Genomic DNA, 17,980 nt, shown 5'->3' with positions numbered 1-17,980 from the left:
ATCTCCGAATCTTATTTAAAATGTATAAAAGAATTCAGTCCAGGTAGTGAGAATCAATCCCATGTGGTCCATATGAATGGCAATATACCTTAAATATCCGACAGCCCAAGCACAGCTGATTAGCTTATTGGCCTAGCTATACTGATCGAAAGAGAATCACTAAAACATATCCCAGAGACAGAACACAACGCTAATCGTGGGAAATCAATTGGGGGCAGACCAGCCGGATAGATTAATTTTATTTCATAAGTGAAAAAGGGCGAGGTTCCCTCAACCCGGACAAAATAATCATTTTACAACTGATGGAGCTAGGTGCCGTCACTTGTAGCTCTTTGTGCTTACAACAAAACAAAAATAAATAAAAGTAAATGACGGAGACCCAAAAGGACCTATGCGGCACAGGCAGAGACTCAAATCAACTTTTCCTATGGATGAGAGGTATAACATCTGAAATACACGATCACTCGTTGAGCTGTGTAGAGAGAAAGAACCAAAAATAAAGACTAAAGCATACGCTCACAGGCTTTTACAGATGGAATTGAATGTGAGTGTCATAAAATGGTATTTATATAAATTGAATAAATTTCAAGATAAGGCCCATGTTACCGAGTATCACATTATTTTCACATGTTGCCCGCAGTAAAGAAATAAAGACTATGCTCAAGATATACATCCTACCGCTGTGACAACCATGAAGGGAGAAACAAGTCATGCCTCTAATTACCTGTACGATGAGAGCATCAAATCTTGTAACCAGAATCAGCATCCATCTATACAGTTGGTAGATCAACCGAAGAAGTAAACCTCAGGACAGACTATTCTCACTCCCTCTGCAACAACAATACCAAGCTTCAAAAACCTATACAGTAATTCAACTTCCAATGGACATCCATTTTGGAAACAAGAACTAGTTAGACCTAATACATAAAAAGAATTCTAAATAGTTCTTTTTAATTGAAACTATAATTCTAGTAATTTGTGGGTAATCCAAGATCAAGTGCTATAATTGTAGTGGATTGGTCAACAGACAATTTTTCCTTCTTCTTTAGTTTGTTCAGGCTTTTATCATTAACCAATACAACGGCCAAAGCTGATATTCAGAACCACAATGAATAATACATCACAATTTTGCATATTGACCCACAGGCCTAGTGCCCCCCACTCCATGCTAGTTGATCCTTTTAACCCCCTCCTTTTTTAACATCAATTATTAATGTCCTTTGAACAATTTTGATGATTATAACTAAAGCAAAAAATGAACATGAGCACAAGTAATTATCAGTGACTTATCTTAATATATTTCTTCTCTTTTCCCTCCTCTGCCTCTTTTATTGTAAGAAACTTATAGTTTATAACACTTTGATTTGCATGGGATAAATGTAAGACACTAGGGAATGTCTACTATGTCCACTCTTGTAAACAATAAAGGTATAGGCAAGTAGAATGCACCATTTGACAAGTCACTATCACCTTTCCATAAAGCCTATATCAAAATCTCTTGTAAACCTGTTATACATTCTTTTGGATCTTCCTATGAATTACTAAACAATGTCATAGTCATGTATCCTATTTCCTAAGATCTAGATAATAAATAGCATCCTTAAAATGGTGGGTCTCCCACTTGGGGAGCGTTCATGAATGTTTTTTATTTGTTTTTAAAATCGCCACATCAGCAAAAAAAACTTGTAACACTTTCTTGAATTATGTTTTTGTTTTCAGAAGAAAAAAAACAAATCAGTTTTTGTTTCAAAAAAAAAAATCCATGTTTTTACCATCAAAAGAATGGTATCCAAAATAAAAACAAATTTTGGAGTACAAATATCATATGATCTATGAAACATGATATCAAACACCAGATGAAAACATGTTCTTTAAACCACAAATTCAAAAGCAAATTTTTTGTCTGAATTTTAGAAACAAAAAACATATACACAACTATGAACATGTTTTCTATGTTTTAGTTTTAGGAACCAATTTGTTTTCAAACCAGACAGCTTAGATTTGTTTTTGGAACTCACAAGGAAAACAATTCACATTAGAGAACACTCCCTCAATTGTGCCATGTAAAGGACGGTAAACCAAACCACAAGTTGTATCTTTTAAGGACCTTAAATGTCCAAAAAAACTTTTCTGAAATAGTTAAATGTATAGTTTACCATTTAAATATCTTATATTTAGGTATCTTAGTTGTTCTAACGCTAATAGGGACCAGGGTTTAGAGGCAATCAGCATCATGTTCCCAACAAGTTTGTTGGTTCCAATTTAAAAGTATGGTCTATATCATTTTATACAAGAAGCTTGAATCATACTCAAGACCTAGATAGATAGATGTTAGAGAGAGAGAGAGAGAGAGAGATGAAAACAAACCTTCTGACGTTTTGAATCTGGAGGGGTTGGCAGGTTGTCACTGCACCTACGTGTGGTCCCAGAATTAGAGCTCTCTGTGGTCTACACACATGGAATCTTTTAATGAGAATAAAATTGGTGATATAAAGAAGACATATTATAATAATGAGCAAAACAAGAACACCCATCCCCTCTTCCCACCTCCCTTTCTTTTCCCTAGTAAAGGTGGCACCATTTTCCTGATACCATCAATGAAACTGGAAGCCTTTTTTCTTTTTTACTTTTATTCTTCATGTTTGTGTCATTTATTAAAAAAAATGTTTCTCATGTCCAGCTATCCGTTTACACAACTAATACAATAGACATTACCCTCTCTCTCTCAAAAAAAGCAGGTTTTTAGTTTTTTTCCCTTTTTTTTACTCTCTCCCTCAGGACCCTCTTCAATAATATGCACTTACTTGTGTTGAAGAATCATGTGCAGTTCTATGCTCAGAAGCACCTACTCCTTCTGGCAATGGAGCATTTTGCTCTATGGCTGTGACTTGGGATATCACAGGCATGACTTGGCGAAGCAAATTAGATAAGAAGATCCCATCATCAGATTCCACTCTCGATGTTGCCTCTCTTGCATTAGCAGTACTTCCAGCTGTCCCTACATGCTCTGTAGCAGAGCCAGTACTCATGCCTGGGAAGTTGGCTTCACCAACACTGATTTGCTCACCAGGGAAAATGGTCCTTAACAGTTGATCAAATCTATTGGAAATATGTGCTGCAGACTCTTGACCATTTTGGATCCTACCACTTGAGAGATTATTATTATTATTATTATTATTATTATTATTAGAATCAGATGGCTGTGATTGTCTTGAACTGGAAGTTGGTAATGATCCTGAAGAAAACATGTAAATTTGGGCAATCAGGTCCAGAAGACAAGTGCATATGTAACAAATAACTAACAGCAAAAAGGTTAAATAAATCAAAATACAAGCCCTAGGAATTAGAATCAATTGCCAGCTTCCATAACACGAGGCATGTACAAAGAAAGATGAAACTGCACCATGAACAACACAGCATCATGATTTTGACAGTTTTAGTATTCAATATCATAAAAGATCTCTCGTATAGTTTAATTAATGAGAACTTCTAGGCACCTTAAAACATTCAGCAAATACAATGAAATTATGTGTGCAAGCCTGAGATTTTCTCTTTTGTTTTTGGCTAGGCTCTACAGTGCCACAAATGGATGAAGAAGTGGCATGCAAAATAGACAGAAAAATAAATGTTTTCGCAAAATCTTCTTATGAATCCTGTCTAGATATTTCAGTCTCATGCTAGCACATTTCCATGGGAGTGATGCACTACATTGCTAATTTGCTACAAGGGAATGGGTTGGCTAACAGGTTAAGCCATTTCCTAGAAGCAATAACCTAAAAATGAGACCCCTGTTGCAGAAAAAAGTAGGAATGGATATTAAGCCATTTAGACAACTGAAGGTGATGCTTATTCAAGAGAATATAACTTCCAAGTCTAATAGAGTCGAGGAACATTGAAAGGAAAAAGCCTTAGATTCAGTAGATGCTTGGAAAAGAAGTGTAAATGTAGCATGCTTGCATTTGAACTAGATGGAAAAATTGACTGCTATGAACTTTAGAATATACAGTTTAGGCATCTAACCAGATTCAAAACATGCAATCAAAATGGCAAAAAAATGAAAAACAGAATGCAAGTACCATTTAAATTGCAAAATGAAATGAAAACCTCAATACCCTACCTTGCTGATTTTGAACCACCACATTTGCTGAATCAGCATCTCTTGAAGTACCTATATGTAAGCTTATATTTTGGTTTTGAACTACAGATTCAGGGATTGGGTGTCGCACAGTTTCAGGAACACTAGGAGGGCGGTCACCAGACACTTGAGAATCTCTTGTACTATTGAAATGCCCAGAAGTTACATGTTGAACCCTAGCAAGAAGTGGATAGAATAACCCTATGGAACTACCAGATGAATCAGAAGCTGGGCGATTGACTGGAGCTGGAACTGCTGCAACCACTGTCCTAATTGGTACCACCCTTACTCCAGACTCTCCAGCAAAGGATGGACTACCTGAGGCCCCTGAAGCTGAGCCAGAAGGTCTCACTGAATTTGTTGGACCCGAAGGTTGTCGTACACCAGCCTGCTCCCCTTGATTAACATTAGCTGTGGGAACTGAAGATCCAGTTGCTAAAATGGACATTAATAATTAGAAGACTTGAGCACACCCAAAATTAACTTATCAACAAAACTTTAGGCATAAAAAAATGGTACCTGTACGTATTCGAATGTCAATATTCCTCGGAATAAAACCAGAACCAAGTGTACCACCAACCAAACTAGAGCCAGGATGTACAGCTCCAATGGGAACTGCACCAAAACTTGTTCCTGGTTGAAAAGGAAGAGGCTGTTCAAGTAAAACCTAATTAGTTTCGGAGGAAGAAATGTGTTAGCTATAAGGAACAAAAGTTTTGAGGGGTTAAGACTAACCTGCACCATTATAGGATTGGGTCCGGAATTTGATATGAAAACTGAAGGTCCTGCATTAACAACTGCCTCGGACTTGTGTAAAAAATTTGACTCATGTTACTAGGTTTTGTATAAATTTTCCATTTATTTCTGGAGAATACAGCAGAATACATTAACAATTAAAAAAAGACTTACCGGTGTACGGCCCATTCTCAGCATCATGGTTGCCCGACCAAGCTCAAGTAACAGAGCACCTAAATTTTGCAAAAAGACTCCTGACCTCATTGCATTAGACTGAATGGTCATCCGCATCAGTGGATCAGTAATATTTCCTTGATCCTCCAGTTGTCTTGTAAGTTGCTGGAAAATATAAGATGACGCCAGAGATTGTGTTACAGCAGAAGTAGACTTGAATGGTAACAAACAGAAAGGAAAGGCAGAAGTAAATTGGAAACAGGAGGATCTGTAAGGAGCTCATGTCTCCATCCTAAACTATAGCTGTCAATGTTTATAGAACTTGAGAGGGTAACTGCAACTAGATTCATGTGAACTATTAATAGAACCCTACAAATCATCTACTCATTCACTATTTCACAGGAGGCAGTGTGTCAGTACCTATAACAAAATTAGAAAATAGAAAGTAGGCAGATTGGTTCTCAAACATCACAAATTAAAAAATAAATAAATAAATAAGAAGCTCCAAGAATACATATAGAAACCAGTCCAAGTACATACATATAGGCACTCTCCGGCTTGGTCAATGAGCATCTGTCTTGTAGACAGTATTACTTCCGCCAGTGATGCTGGTGTAGGCAGCCCTGCTTGCCCTTCATTTGAGCGCGAGGCAGAATCGTAATCCCTTCCTTCATTGCCAGGGGTGCTAGCAGGTTGACTGTTGCTGCTGTGGCTCCTTGCTGCAATTAGTACACATTCTCAACCACCTCTATGTGCAAAGAACTTAGAACAAGTGAAAGGTCTAGGGATCCAATAATGGAAAAGAATACCCACCAATGACACGGAATTCATGCCTCATACGATTTATGTACTGGGAAAGAGTTGCTAAAGAATCAGGAATAACCTACAAAGGCAGAGGTATGGGTTCAAATCTTTGGCAAGGATATATCATGCACAAAGAACACCCCAAACACAAAACAGAACAAGTAAAAGCAAGGGAGAAGATTACAAGATTATATAAAGCAAAAAGGCCTGGAACTTACAGGTGCCTGCAGAGGTCCCAAAGAAGCTGGGGTTGGAAGCCGGAAAGCACCATGCAGTGGATCAGATTGAACCCCTGCAGTGGGCTGACCAGGTTGACTTCGCACTGAATCTGATGGAACACTAGCACCAGATGTTCTCTCAAGCCTCTCAGAAGCAGGTTCCTGCCAAAGAAAGATTAAATTTGAGCATTTGTAATGCAAAATCAACTACAAACTTCTTTTGGCTAAAGATATTTTTCCCAACATATATCAACCAATGTTCAGAGAACAGACATAGAACTGGAAAAGGGAGAGGTTCAACTGCAGTTAAACCAGAGGTCAAACCGTGATGACATGGCATATACATATATATTTTACAGGTCATATAAATACTACGTATCATATATTTCACAAATATTATTATACTTGCATGTGGTGGATTGATGGCTTGTTTTTAAAATTTTAAAATAAATGACCAGGGTTCAAGTCTCTTAACCCACATTTTCTTTAAAATATGTGTATATTAAAGCAATAAATACATTAAAGAGGCACAAATAAATGCAAACGAAGAAATGGATTAATGGTAAAAAGACAATATGCACAATATTTTCTTCAAAATATGAGTTTCCATTCAAGTAATGGACCCAGGCAGTTTCATAAAACCGGGACAAGTTCACTGGTTTTCTGGTTAAACTGTCTGGTCAGCTGGTTTTTCATGAACTACATTTTTTAATGTATGGCCAAACCAGCCAGAGGGTTGGGTCATGGTTTAACCAGTCCAACCACCCAGTCCGGAGTGGTTTTATAAACAATTATATCAACTAAGCTAAAATTCAAGTCCTGAGAGGATCCAAAAATATGTGGATCAAACAGTAATTCTTGGAAAACTACACCATTCATTTATATAAGGGGAAAAACTACAATAGGTGGTTGTCTCCATAAAAACAGCATTGCTGTAATAATTTTCAAATCAAATCTATTGGAGACAGTACAAGAGTTGGTTTAGTGCTAGTTGAAAATTACCCTATGGTTAGCCCCTTCACTGCCACTCCCTATATTGGTGAAAATAGAACCAAGGACTGCTGAAACAATCTGCTCATTCAGAACAAATAAATAAACAGAAGTGTCAATAAAGTGGATTGATTTCATTAAGATAAACAAAGATTTCTTCAGTTCCATTTGGAATTATCATCTTAGATCTTACCCGATTGATATCTGGAAGAACTCCATCCCCTTGATCAGCAATATTGAAGGTCCCAAGTACCACACTATGAGCTACCTGATTACCTTGGCTATGGCTGGTGTTTGTGGTAGGTTCACTTGCTGCAAATGGCATAGGATCAGTTGCCAATTTTCAGGTCTTTTAGAAAATTGTGACTTAAGGTTATTGACACAAATCATCGCTTTCTCAAAAATAAGGATAGATCACAAAGTTAAAGCCAAACATTAAGTGTTGCTTACTGTATTGAGAAAGTGCATGTAATGATCAGATGGATATTGGATTAGACATGGATCTTGCTTGTCGAAAGCATAAATTTTCCCATAAAATGATTACAGATCAAAAAAGAAATAAAGGAAACAAATTTTCAAATCCAACATACATGATCATTTTTCCAATTTTTGCACCTAATAATAATGACTAATGTAGTATATCTCTATGAAAAGCTTAAGAAGGGCCATTACTTGGTGTAAAGATAAAATCTTAGGCTGGCAAGCGTGAGAAAATGGGTTTGAGTCTGAGAGTGACTACTTTGTGCAAAAAATGCCGAAGGTTAGGACCATATCCAGTCCACCCTTCTCAATACCGAGATAAGTGGGACCAACATTGCGTAATTGCCTATTTTATGTCCACAAAAAATTAAGACGTCTATAGCAGGGGTTAACATGGAGGATGATGATTTAAACTTGGTAGCGGATTGCTTAGAGTGTCCCATCACCCCATGGCCGTTGATTTATTTAGGTCTTCCTTTAGGCACCAACCCTAAGGAAAGTATATTCTGGAACCCAATTGTAGAAAGATGTGGGAAGAAATTTTTTTTTTTGAGAAAAAGTAAGGTAATTGTATTAATGAGTACAACTGTAAACATAACAGCTGTTGGTCCACATAACGCTCCATGTACAGCCAGTAACTATACAGAAAAGCCAACGAAAAACTGGTCTCTCCAGAATAAATACAAGAGACACCCAACTAAATCAAGTAAACAAAAAACCCAGATCAAAATACTGATGATGAGGGATATGCTTAAAAGAGTCCTTGGCTGACAGCCAGGAATGTATAGTAGCCATTGCCCGAACCACCAACTCATCCAAGGAGCACCAAACACCTTTGACCTTCAAAAATCCTACTATTTCTTTCTTTCCACAGGACCCAACACACCACAGCACCTTATCCCTGTTGCTTAAGCCCGTCAACTTCCAAGGGAAAAGCAAGTCAGCTAGAGGTTTGGGAAAGCACCACCTGACATTTAACAGGGAGCAGAAATGGCTGAACAGCAAATGAGCAGCCTTACAATGAATAAATAAGTGATCCACAGATTCATCTTCCTCACTGCACATCACACATCTTATGGAGTGCAGCACCAGACCCCTCCTGTTCAACTGCTCCTTAGAAAGACATTTACCATGAACTGCTGTCCAGATCAAGGAGACTTTAGTAGGAATGTGAGGGAGCCAAGTCTCTTTCCATGGAAAAGCCTGAGATGAACCAGCATTCAGCTTCAAATAAAAGAATTTCACCTCCCATCCCTAGCCCACTTCCAAATTCTGGAATCTTGCTGAATTGGATTCAGTTGATAATCCTGAATTAGTTGGAGCAGCTCTAGCAGATCTGAGACTTCCCAGTCATTGAGATGCCTCCTAAAAATTGGACACCAGTATCCTGAATTTCCACACCACTCAAACTGATTTGCCACCATCACATCCCTATTTTCTGCTATAAGGAATAGTGAAGGGAAAGTCTCCACTAGAGAAGAACTATTGCACCAAGTGTCTCGCCAGAACCTAATCCTGTTGCCATCCCCTAGTTTTAGCCTTACCCCTTGGACAAAATGAGGATAAGCCTTTTCAATTCCTTTCCAAACAGAGCAGCCAGCAGAAGTGGGTGCAGGCCCAGGATCCCATCAATAGTTTCTAGTTTCAAACTTTTTCACAATTAGTCGCCTCCAAAGAGATCGGGGGTTAGAATTGAAGAACCAAAGCCATCTACCTAAGAGAGCAGTATTCACCTGCCTCAAGCTTCTCACACCTAAACCCCCTTCCGAAACAGATTTGCAAATGGTTTCCCACTTAACCTGGTGAATCTTCTGCTCACCATTCTTCCCACACCAGAGGAAATTCCTTTCTAATTTTTCCAGCCTTTCAGCCACCTGTGCTGGGATTGGAAACAATGATAAAAAGTGAATAGGTAGATTAGCTAGGACACTTTTCAAGAAAGTAGTCTTAGCTCCCTTGGACAAATATCTGGACTTCCAACCCCCCAACTTCTTCTCTAGTCTTTCAATCACTGAGTCCCAAATGGACTTGGAGTGGCATTTTGCTCCAACTGGAAGGCCCAGGAACCTGAAAGGGAGCTTTCCCACTTTACAACTGAGCTCCACAGCAAGTTCCTGGATGCTGTTGACCTCTCCAACTGAGAAAATTTCACTTTTCTGGAAATTCAGCCGTAGTCCTGAAATCACCTCAAACCACACCAGAATCATCCGAAGATGTGGGAAGAGATTGGCAACTTGGAAAATGAACTATATTTTGTTGGAAGGTAGGATCACTATAATAAGATCAACTTTGGCTAACCTACCAATCTACTTCCTCTCTATGTATAGGATTCCACCAAGGGAAGCAAAGAAGTTAGAAAAAATCATGAGGGATTTTCTTTGGGAGCCGGGAGAGTCCAAAAAAGATCACCTAGTTAAATGGGAGAATGCATGTAAAAAAGCAAGAAAGAGGATGGCTTAGCAATTGGGAACGTGAGAGAAGAATGTGGATCTATTGGGGAAGTGGTTATGGAGATGGCCTTTAGAGAGGGATAGCTTATGGCATAAGGTGGTGGGTAGTATCCATGGGAGATTGGAGAATGGTTGAGATGCTGGTGTATCACTTCGGGCTACTTTGGCAGCACCTTGGAAAGCAATTCACAGCATTCTTCCTCATTTCCTCAAGTTTATCAAGTATGATGCTTGTTCAGGCAACTTAATTTGCTTTGGGAAGATATCAGGTTGGGGGACCAGCCTCTAAAGTATTTGTTTCCTTCTTTGTATTCCATCTCCTTGTATAAAAATGAGAGCATCTCAATTTTTCTCGCACCTCCTATTTTGCCTCTGGGCCATAATTGGGATTTAGGGTTTCAAAGGGGATTGAGGGAAGAAGTCACTTGTCTGTCAGAGTTGTTGCTTCTTGAAAGAGTCTACTTAGAGCCTCCAAAACTAGACATAAGGTTTTGGTGTCCAAGTCCTAAAGGTCTCTTTTCCGGTGTTTTAGTTTTTTTTGCCAATCCCCTATCCCTCTTCTCTTTCCTACTAAGGAAGTTTGGTGTCAAGCGATTCCCCCAAAAATTAAGGCTTTTTTTTTGCTGGGAAGTGGCTTATGGGAAAGCTAACACTCTGGATTACATGCAAAAGAAGAGGTTGTTTCTGTGTATTTCCCTGAATTGGTGCACTCTATGTAAATCGGATGGTGAATCTTGTTTTTTTCTTTTTTGATCACCAAAAAGATTTTATTAAAACAGAGAAATATTGAAATACAATAGTTATAGGTTGCAGAAAGCATTAACCCAATCTGCAAACACTACAAAGCATTTACAGTTCTGCCCAATACAAGGTAGATCTATTTTCCCCCTGTTTTGCTAGGGTGTCTACCAACCCATTTGCAGTCCTTTTGACCCAACCAAACTGAGTGTTGAACCTCCTTGCATTTATGTCAAATTCTCTGTATATAAATTTGAGCTTCCAAGGTGTTGATGTAATGTTTTTAGCCCAAGAAATGACCAGCAGTGAGTCTCCTTCTATTTCTAAATCTGTTGTACCAATCTGCTCAGCCATCTTTAAACCTTGAAGTAGAGCCAAAGATTCAGCCTGTATTGAGTCACCAATACCTATTGGTCCTGAGAAGAGTGCCGCAACTTCACCTAGATGATTTCTAATAACACCCCCTATACCTGCCCTTCCCGGGTTGCCGAAGGAACTCCCATCAAAGTTTAGTTTTAGTTTGCTCAGTGCAGGTGGCTTCCACTCTGCTCTCACAACTTCTTTGGGTACATCTGTCTGTGCTACTTCAGTCCAGCTTCTTAGAATCTCATTCATGGAGAAGTTTTTAAATAGATCCATGGTCATCACCCAATGTGCAGTTCTGATTTTTGTGGTTTCAATGACTTCCTCCATTGATTTACTTTTTTCATAGAAGAGTCTTTGGTTTCTTTCCTCCCATATAGTCCAAACCACAGAAGCTCTTGCTGCCTTCCATAAGCACTTTCCTCTTTTCTTCTGTTGCCTCAGGAAGGAGGGGCTGAATAGACTTACCACATCTTGTGGGGGAGCCCATCTACATCCAAAGAGAGAACAAACAAATTCCCAAATATAAGAAACAAAAGAACAAGATAAGAGTAAGTGGGGTAGGGTTTCACCACAATCCATACAGAGGACACACACATAAGGAGAGAGGCATTTATTTGGCCTTCTTTTCTGTAGCACATCACAAGTGTTAACCTTCCCTAGGAACACTTCCCAACAAAAGGCTTGCACTTTAGGAGGGATCGGTTTACACCAAATTTCTCTCACTGGAAAGTTCACCCCCAAAGGATCAGAATGGGTGAGCAAACCAAAGAAAGAGGCACAAGAAAATAAACCATCAAGAGTTGGGGGTCATACTCTACTATCAGCTGTAGTTTGATCTAAATAGACCTTCTCAAGGGTTGATAGCAAAAGCAATAGGGACTCACATTCATTTTCCCTTAGCCCCCTTCTAAAGCCAAAGTCCCAAGAGATACCCAAGTCTGAAAGTATGCCAACCCTAGCAACAGGTTTGTTTTTAAGGTTTAATAAAGAGTAGAGGTCTGGAAATTTATCCTTAAAAGGCAAATTCCCAACCCAGTCTTCCCAGAATAAAACTTTATTGCCACACCCAAGGGCATACCTAGGTATTCTAAAGGCCAGCTTTTCACTTCACAGCCTAGCTAATTTGCCATGGCTTGGATGTCCCCCTCCCCTATGTTTATTCCAGCTACACAACTTTTCCCCCAATTTACTTTTAGTTTGGAGGCCTGTTGAAACTTGTCCACCAAAATTTTCAGATTCCTCAAACTGGATTCATCATAGCTCTCACAGACAATGACTGTATCATCTGCAAATTGCAAGTGAGACACCACCACTTCTGAACTACCAATCCTCCAACCTTTAAACTGATTTTCTTGGTCAGCCTTGATGATTTGTCTACTCAGAACCTCAGCCACAATAGTAAATAAGAATGGGGATAAGGGATCACCTTATCTCAGTCCTCTTTTAGTCGGGAAGAAATCCTTTGCTACCACATTTAGGAGAATAGAGAAGTGTGCCAAGCTAATACATTCTTTAATCCACAATCTCCATCTTTCACCTAAACCCATCTTTTCCATGAGATTCAACAAGAAGGACCAATCCACCATATCATAAGCTTTTTCTAGATCCAATTTACAAACCAAACCTTTGCCATCTTGTTTTTTCTTAGCTGCCACACATTCATTTGCCACTAAGATTTGATCCACTATTTGTCTCCCTTCTACAAAGGCTCCTTGGTTCTGTGAAATAACAAATGGCAAGACTATCTTCAACCGACCAGCCAGAACTTTAGCAATGATCTTGTACATGCTACCCACAAGACTTATCGGTTTGTAGTCCTTAGGGGTTTTGGCCTCTTTCTTTTTGGCACTAGAGCAATAAAGGTTGCATTTGCTCTTGGAGAGAGTTTCCCTTTTTGATAGAACTCAACAAAGACATCCATTAAATCGTCCTTCATGATTTCCCAACAATCTTGATAGAAAGCCATTGAAAAACCATCCGGCCTCGGAGCTTTTGATCTATCCATCGAGAAAATTGCTTCATGGACCTCCTCTACACTAAAGGCTCTTTCTAAGAGGGCAGCTTCGGTTTTTGGCACTCTATCCCACTGTAATTCTCCCAAATCCAAATTGCTTTCAACAAAGGATCCCAGGATTGAGTTGAAATGATCCACAAAGCACCTTTCAATTTCCTCCTTTGAGTTTATTACTCTTCCCTCCACCTCTATAATGGAGATTGGTTTTTCCTTCTTCTCCCATTTTCTAGGGAGTGGAAAAATCTGGTGTTTCCATCCCCCTCTAGAAGCCATTTACACCTTGATTTTTGTCTCCAAGAAATTTTTTCTTTCCTTGGGATCTCCTCTAGTTGCACTTTTAAGATCCATCTATCGACTCTATCCCCCGGCCCACATTCTTTATTGGCTTCCTTTTGATCCAACTTCTCTGTTTTCCTAGCTAAATCCTCCTTTTTGACCTCAAGATTTCCAAATTCCTCTTTGTTCCACTCCTTGATCTTTTCCTTCAATCTTTTCAACTTCTTGGAGAATCTCATCACCTTCTCTCTAGCCCTTATTCCACCTTCTGACCACCAATCTTTTACCTTTTGCAAAAGGTTTGGAACTTCTAGCCACATATTCTCAAATCTAAAGGGTGTGGGGCCTCCAATAAGGTTTTCTTGGTAGAGGCTTAAAGGGCAATGGTCCAAGGCTACTCTAATGAGGGCTTTTAGTGTTAAGTTTCCCCACAACTCCTCCCAATCTAGTGAGAAAAGAAACCTATCTAGTTTTGAGCAAACTTGACTTTCCTGAAGATTTGACCAGGTGAAGGAGGCTTGCAACAAGGTAGGTTCTCTCAATTCTAGGGATTCAATCAAGGAGTTGAAATGTCTCATACTTGTTATGGTCTGATTGGGATTGTTTGTCTCACTTGTGTACCTTATCACATTGAAATCCCCACCCAAACACCATGGACCATCCCATAGGCCCCTAATTGTGGCTAACTCTCCCCTGAATGTATCCCTCTCTCTATATGAGTTCAGGCCATACACATCAGTTAGCACCCACATCCTTCCATCACTCATCCTCTTGGCTTTTATTGATACTGAGTATTGTCCTATCAACTCCTCCTGACAATCAACTTCCTCATTCTTCCAAATTGTAAGGATACCACCCAAGGCACCCCAAGATGGGGCAAAGGACCAACTTAGACCCCTACTACTCCAGATACCTCTTATCCATCTTCCATCCAAATCCGAAAGTTTTGTTTACTGGAGCATGACCACTACCGGCCTCTCTTTTCTTATCACATTCCTGATGATTCTCCTTTTCTTTGCACTCCCTAATCCTCTAACATTTCAATAAGAATCTCCATTCCACTTTTTTGTCTAACCCATTTCCCATTACCCAGTCCTAGTCTCCTCTTTTTTTCTCCCTATTCTTATTTACAGATTTCTCATAGGATACTCCACAAACTAGTTTTTCCACCTCGTTCATTCTTCTTTTTCTTTTTTTGTCATCTCCTATCTTCCTTTCTAAGATAGACCTTCCCTTTGGTGAACTTTCCTCTAGCTTCTTTTTGTTCCTACCCTTTTAATTTGAGTGGTTCTCTACATTCATCATTTTTCTCACCTAATCCACTAAGTTCCTTCCCCTTTTCTTCTGTACTGACAACAGTTCCAATTTCCCCTTCTTCTTTCTCTGATAGCTTCTCTTGATTCACTGCCAAGATTCCTCCCTCCTCCCTATCTTTATCTCCTCTCCCATCTTCTTCTCCTACCTCACAGGGATCATTATCCACCACCGGTGAAGTTTCAAGGGCTGGAACTACAAAAACCAAATGTTGAGGATTACGAGGACCAATATCAATTGAATTTTGAAAGTAAAAAGGGGAGATTGGGAGTGGTTTTTCTCTTTGGGTGCAGGTGGAACATGCCAATGGAGATTAAGATACTGTTTGATCCAGCTACCTTTGTGTGGCCAAAAGGAAGGGGAAGAATAATATCGAGAGAAGAAAACAAGAAATATGCTACGATTTTCCAAGAGAAGCAGAGAAGCAAATAAGAAATTATGGATTGTGTTTTTAACCAGAGTTATACATTGGCTATTAATTTTGGATCTCTTTAGACGGTTCTCCTTCGATGATATTTGGAGGAACCGGTTATCAGTGACTTCTAGTTCAGTGCAGAAGACAAAAACAAGGTTGTTATGGGCACCTCCTAGTGAAGGTTTTTTGAAATTAAATTTTGATGGAAGTAGCCAAGGCAATCCAAGTCCGTCTAGAATTAGAGGAGTCATAAGAGATTAGGGAAGGAAATCTGATAGCACTTTTTTCAGGACCTGTGGGGAATGGAGACTCTATAAGGGCTGAACTATTTGCAGTCCTACAAGGTGTTCAGACTGCAAAAGGGATGAACTTGGAAAACCTAGTGATTGAAGGGGATTCCAAGGTGGTGGTGGGCTAGTTAAAAGACCCGGATTCAGTGGTATGGTGCTATCAAGACAAAATTTTGCTTGTACTGGACTATGCCATCAATTGCAGAAGAGACATTTATCACCCATATGCAATTTTTTTATCCGAAACGATAACTTTCATTAGAGACAAATTAACCTGAAATACAGAATTCAACCCTTATTAGAAAAGGTTGATCCAATAAACATCAAACATTACAGCACTACCCAAAAACGACTCTCCCTTGCAGTCCCTTGTTTTGCTAGGGCGTCAGCAAAACCATTTGCTGATCTCCTTACCCACTTGGACCAAACACCCACCTCCCTTGTTTTGCTAGGGCGTCAGCAAAACCATTTGCTGATCTGCCTTTAAAGATCCTATTGTTTCTTTCCTCCCACACTGACCACAAGACAGCAGCTCTAGTGGCTCTCCACATAATCCTTCCACGAACCGTTGGTTGCCTATAAAAAGTTGGATCAAAGAGGTTCACCATGCTTGATGAGGGAGTCCACCTATAGCCAAAGAGAGAAGAGAACCAAGACCAAATAAAGAACACAAAGGGACATGAGATTAGTAAATGTGAAATTGTCTCACCAGAACCCAAATAGAGAAAACAAACATGGGGGGAGAGGCACATATTTGGCTTCTTTTCTGCAATAAATCCAAGGTGTTGATTTTTTGGAGTACCACTTCCCAACAGAAGGCCTGAATTTTAGGGGGTATAGGGCTACCCCAACCTCCTTTGAAGGAAAATTCCCTACAAGGTTAGAGGTTTGAAGCAAAATGTTATAGAAAGAAGAGCAATTGAAAAACCAGAAGGGGAAGGATTCCAAATTCTGCTATCTCTACAGGACTGATCAAGAAAGACTTCCCCTAACTGAGTGATCAAATCATCAACCATCCCCATTTCAGAATCCCTTAGACCTCTTCTCAAGCCCAAATCCCAAGAGTTATCAACAAACACTGAAGAGATCACTTTTCTTTTGCTTTCAGACAAGGAGTAAATAGAATGAAATCTATCTCTAAGGAAGTTTTCACCAACCCAAACATCTTCCCAAAACAAGACTTTATTTCCAGCGCAGACATCATACTTGAAATAAGGAAGCATAAGAGGCAAAATACCTTGAATAGCTTTCCAAGGAGAACACTGAGAAGCCCCAGGGTCGAGTCCTGCATCCTAGCCGTTATCTGCCAATCCATGAATACTAACAATCACTCTAGACCAAAGTCTGTCCTGTTCCATCGGTAGTCTCCAAATCCATTTCCCCAACGAAGCCATGTTTCATAATCTTATATTTCCTAACCCAAGGCCTCCATCATCCCTACTCCTAGAAACCACCTCCCACTTCACTAAGTGATCCTTCTTAGTATCCCATGGTTCCCACAAGAAATCCCTCATTATCTTCTCTAACTGGTTAGCTACTTTCATTGGTACTCTAAAGGTAGACAGGAAATAAATTGGCAGGTTGGCTAAGGTTGACTTGATTAAGGTTATCCTACCCCCTAAAGAGATGTAATTCCTCTTCCAATTTGCTAAACTCTTGGAGAATCTTTCAATTACAGAGTACCAAAAACTCTCAACCATTGAGTTCCCTCCCAGTGGTAGCCCCAAATATTGTAAAGGCCAGCCCCCCACTTCACACCCCAAAATCCTAGCTAGGGAATCCACCTCCTCTCCGCCTAGATTGAGCCCTGCCACACAACTTTTTCCCCAATTCACTTTAAGATTGGACTTCCTTTCAAATTAAAGCACTAGACTCTTTAAGTTCCGTAATTCCCCTTCCTCCCCGTCACAAAACAAGATGATGTCATCTGCAAATTGTAAGTGTGTGACCACCACCTCCTCCCTACCAATCCTCCAACCTCTTATCAAATTGTTAGCATCGGCCCTCGAAATCATGGCACTCAACACATCAACTACTAGGGTAAAGAGGAATGGGGACAATGGATCTCCTTGCTTAATACCCCTCTTTGCAGGAAAGAAACCCCTAGCTACACCATTCACCAATATTGAGAAATGACATGAAGAAATGCATCCCTTTACCCAACTGCACCATCTCTCCCCAAACCCTCTCCCCTCGAGAACCTCTAGTAAAAAACCCCAGTCCACCATGTCATATGACTTTTCAAGATCCAATTTGCAAACCAACCCCTTTTCCTTTCTCCTCCTCTTCACCTCAACACATTCATTGGCAATAAGTATTTGATCTACAATTTGCCTTCCTTCTACAAAGGCCCCTTGATACAGTGAGATTAGAGATGGGAGGATCTTTTTTAATCTTGGCGCTAAGACCTTAGAGAAGATCTTATACATGCTTCCCACCAGGCTTATAGGTCTGAAATCCTTTGGTCGGAGAGCGTCCTTCTTCTTAGAAACCAAGGCAATAAAAGTTGCATTTGCCCCTGAGTTAAATTTGCCTCTCTCATAGAACTCTTCAAAAACCCCCAACAAATCCTCTCTAATTA

At 39.7% G+C, this 17,980-nt stretch overlaps 1 protein-coding gene across 10 annotated transcripts in view; it reads right to left on the bottom strand.

Moving 5' to 3' along the window:
* Positions 1-208: 208 nt before the first annotated feature.
* Positions 209-17,980, bottom strand: part of LOC104588575 (ubiquitin-like domain-containing protein CIP73) — a 48,950-nt gene continuing 31,178 nt past the window's right edge. For 5 of the 10 annotated variants that reach the window (XR_016082489.1, XR_733822.3, XR_733823.3 and 2 more), the window contains 13 exons: positions 7,250-7,368; positions 7,069-7,137; positions 6,067-6,228; positions 5,858-5,927; positions 5,585-5,763; positions 5,045-5,209; positions 4,871-4,942; positions 4,655-4,787; positions 4,118-4,570; positions 2,805-3,235; positions 2,368-2,448; positions 725-830; positions 209-472 (listed from right to left, as the gene is read on the bottom strand). Coding sequence is in view for 4 of the 10 variants with exons in the window: in XM_088898054.1 (XP_088754180.1) it covers positions 822-830; positions 2,368-2,448; positions 2,805-3,235; positions 4,118-4,570; positions 4,655-4,787; positions 4,871-4,942; positions 5,045-5,209; positions 5,585-5,763; positions 5,858-5,927; positions 6,067-6,228; positions 7,069-7,137; positions 7,250-7,368 (1,943 nt within the window). In the remaining 6 variants the exon portion in view is untranslated. Of the gene's footprint in view, positions 473-545; positions 831-2,367; positions 2,449-2,804; positions 3,236-4,117; positions 4,571-4,654; positions 4,788-4,870; positions 4,943-5,044; positions 5,210-5,584; positions 5,764-5,857; positions 5,928-6,066; positions 6,229-7,068; positions 7,138-7,249; positions 7,369-17,980 lie in introns of those variants that run through there. The other 5 variants (XM_088898054.1, XM_088898053.1, XM_088898055.1 and 2 more) reach the window with 2 other exon arrangements.

This window comes from Nelumbo nucifera, chromosome 2 (assembly GCF_055504915.1).
Source record: "Nelumbo nucifera cultivar China Antique chromosome 2, China Antique-T2T, whole genome shotgun sequence".
NCBI classification, from domain to species: domain Eukaryota; kingdom Viridiplantae; phylum Streptophyta; class Magnoliopsida; order Proteales; family Nelumbonaceae; genus Nelumbo; species Nelumbo nucifera.
The sequence above is the reverse complement of the archived record's forward strand: the minus strand, read 5'-3'. Positions and strand labels throughout refer to the sequence as shown.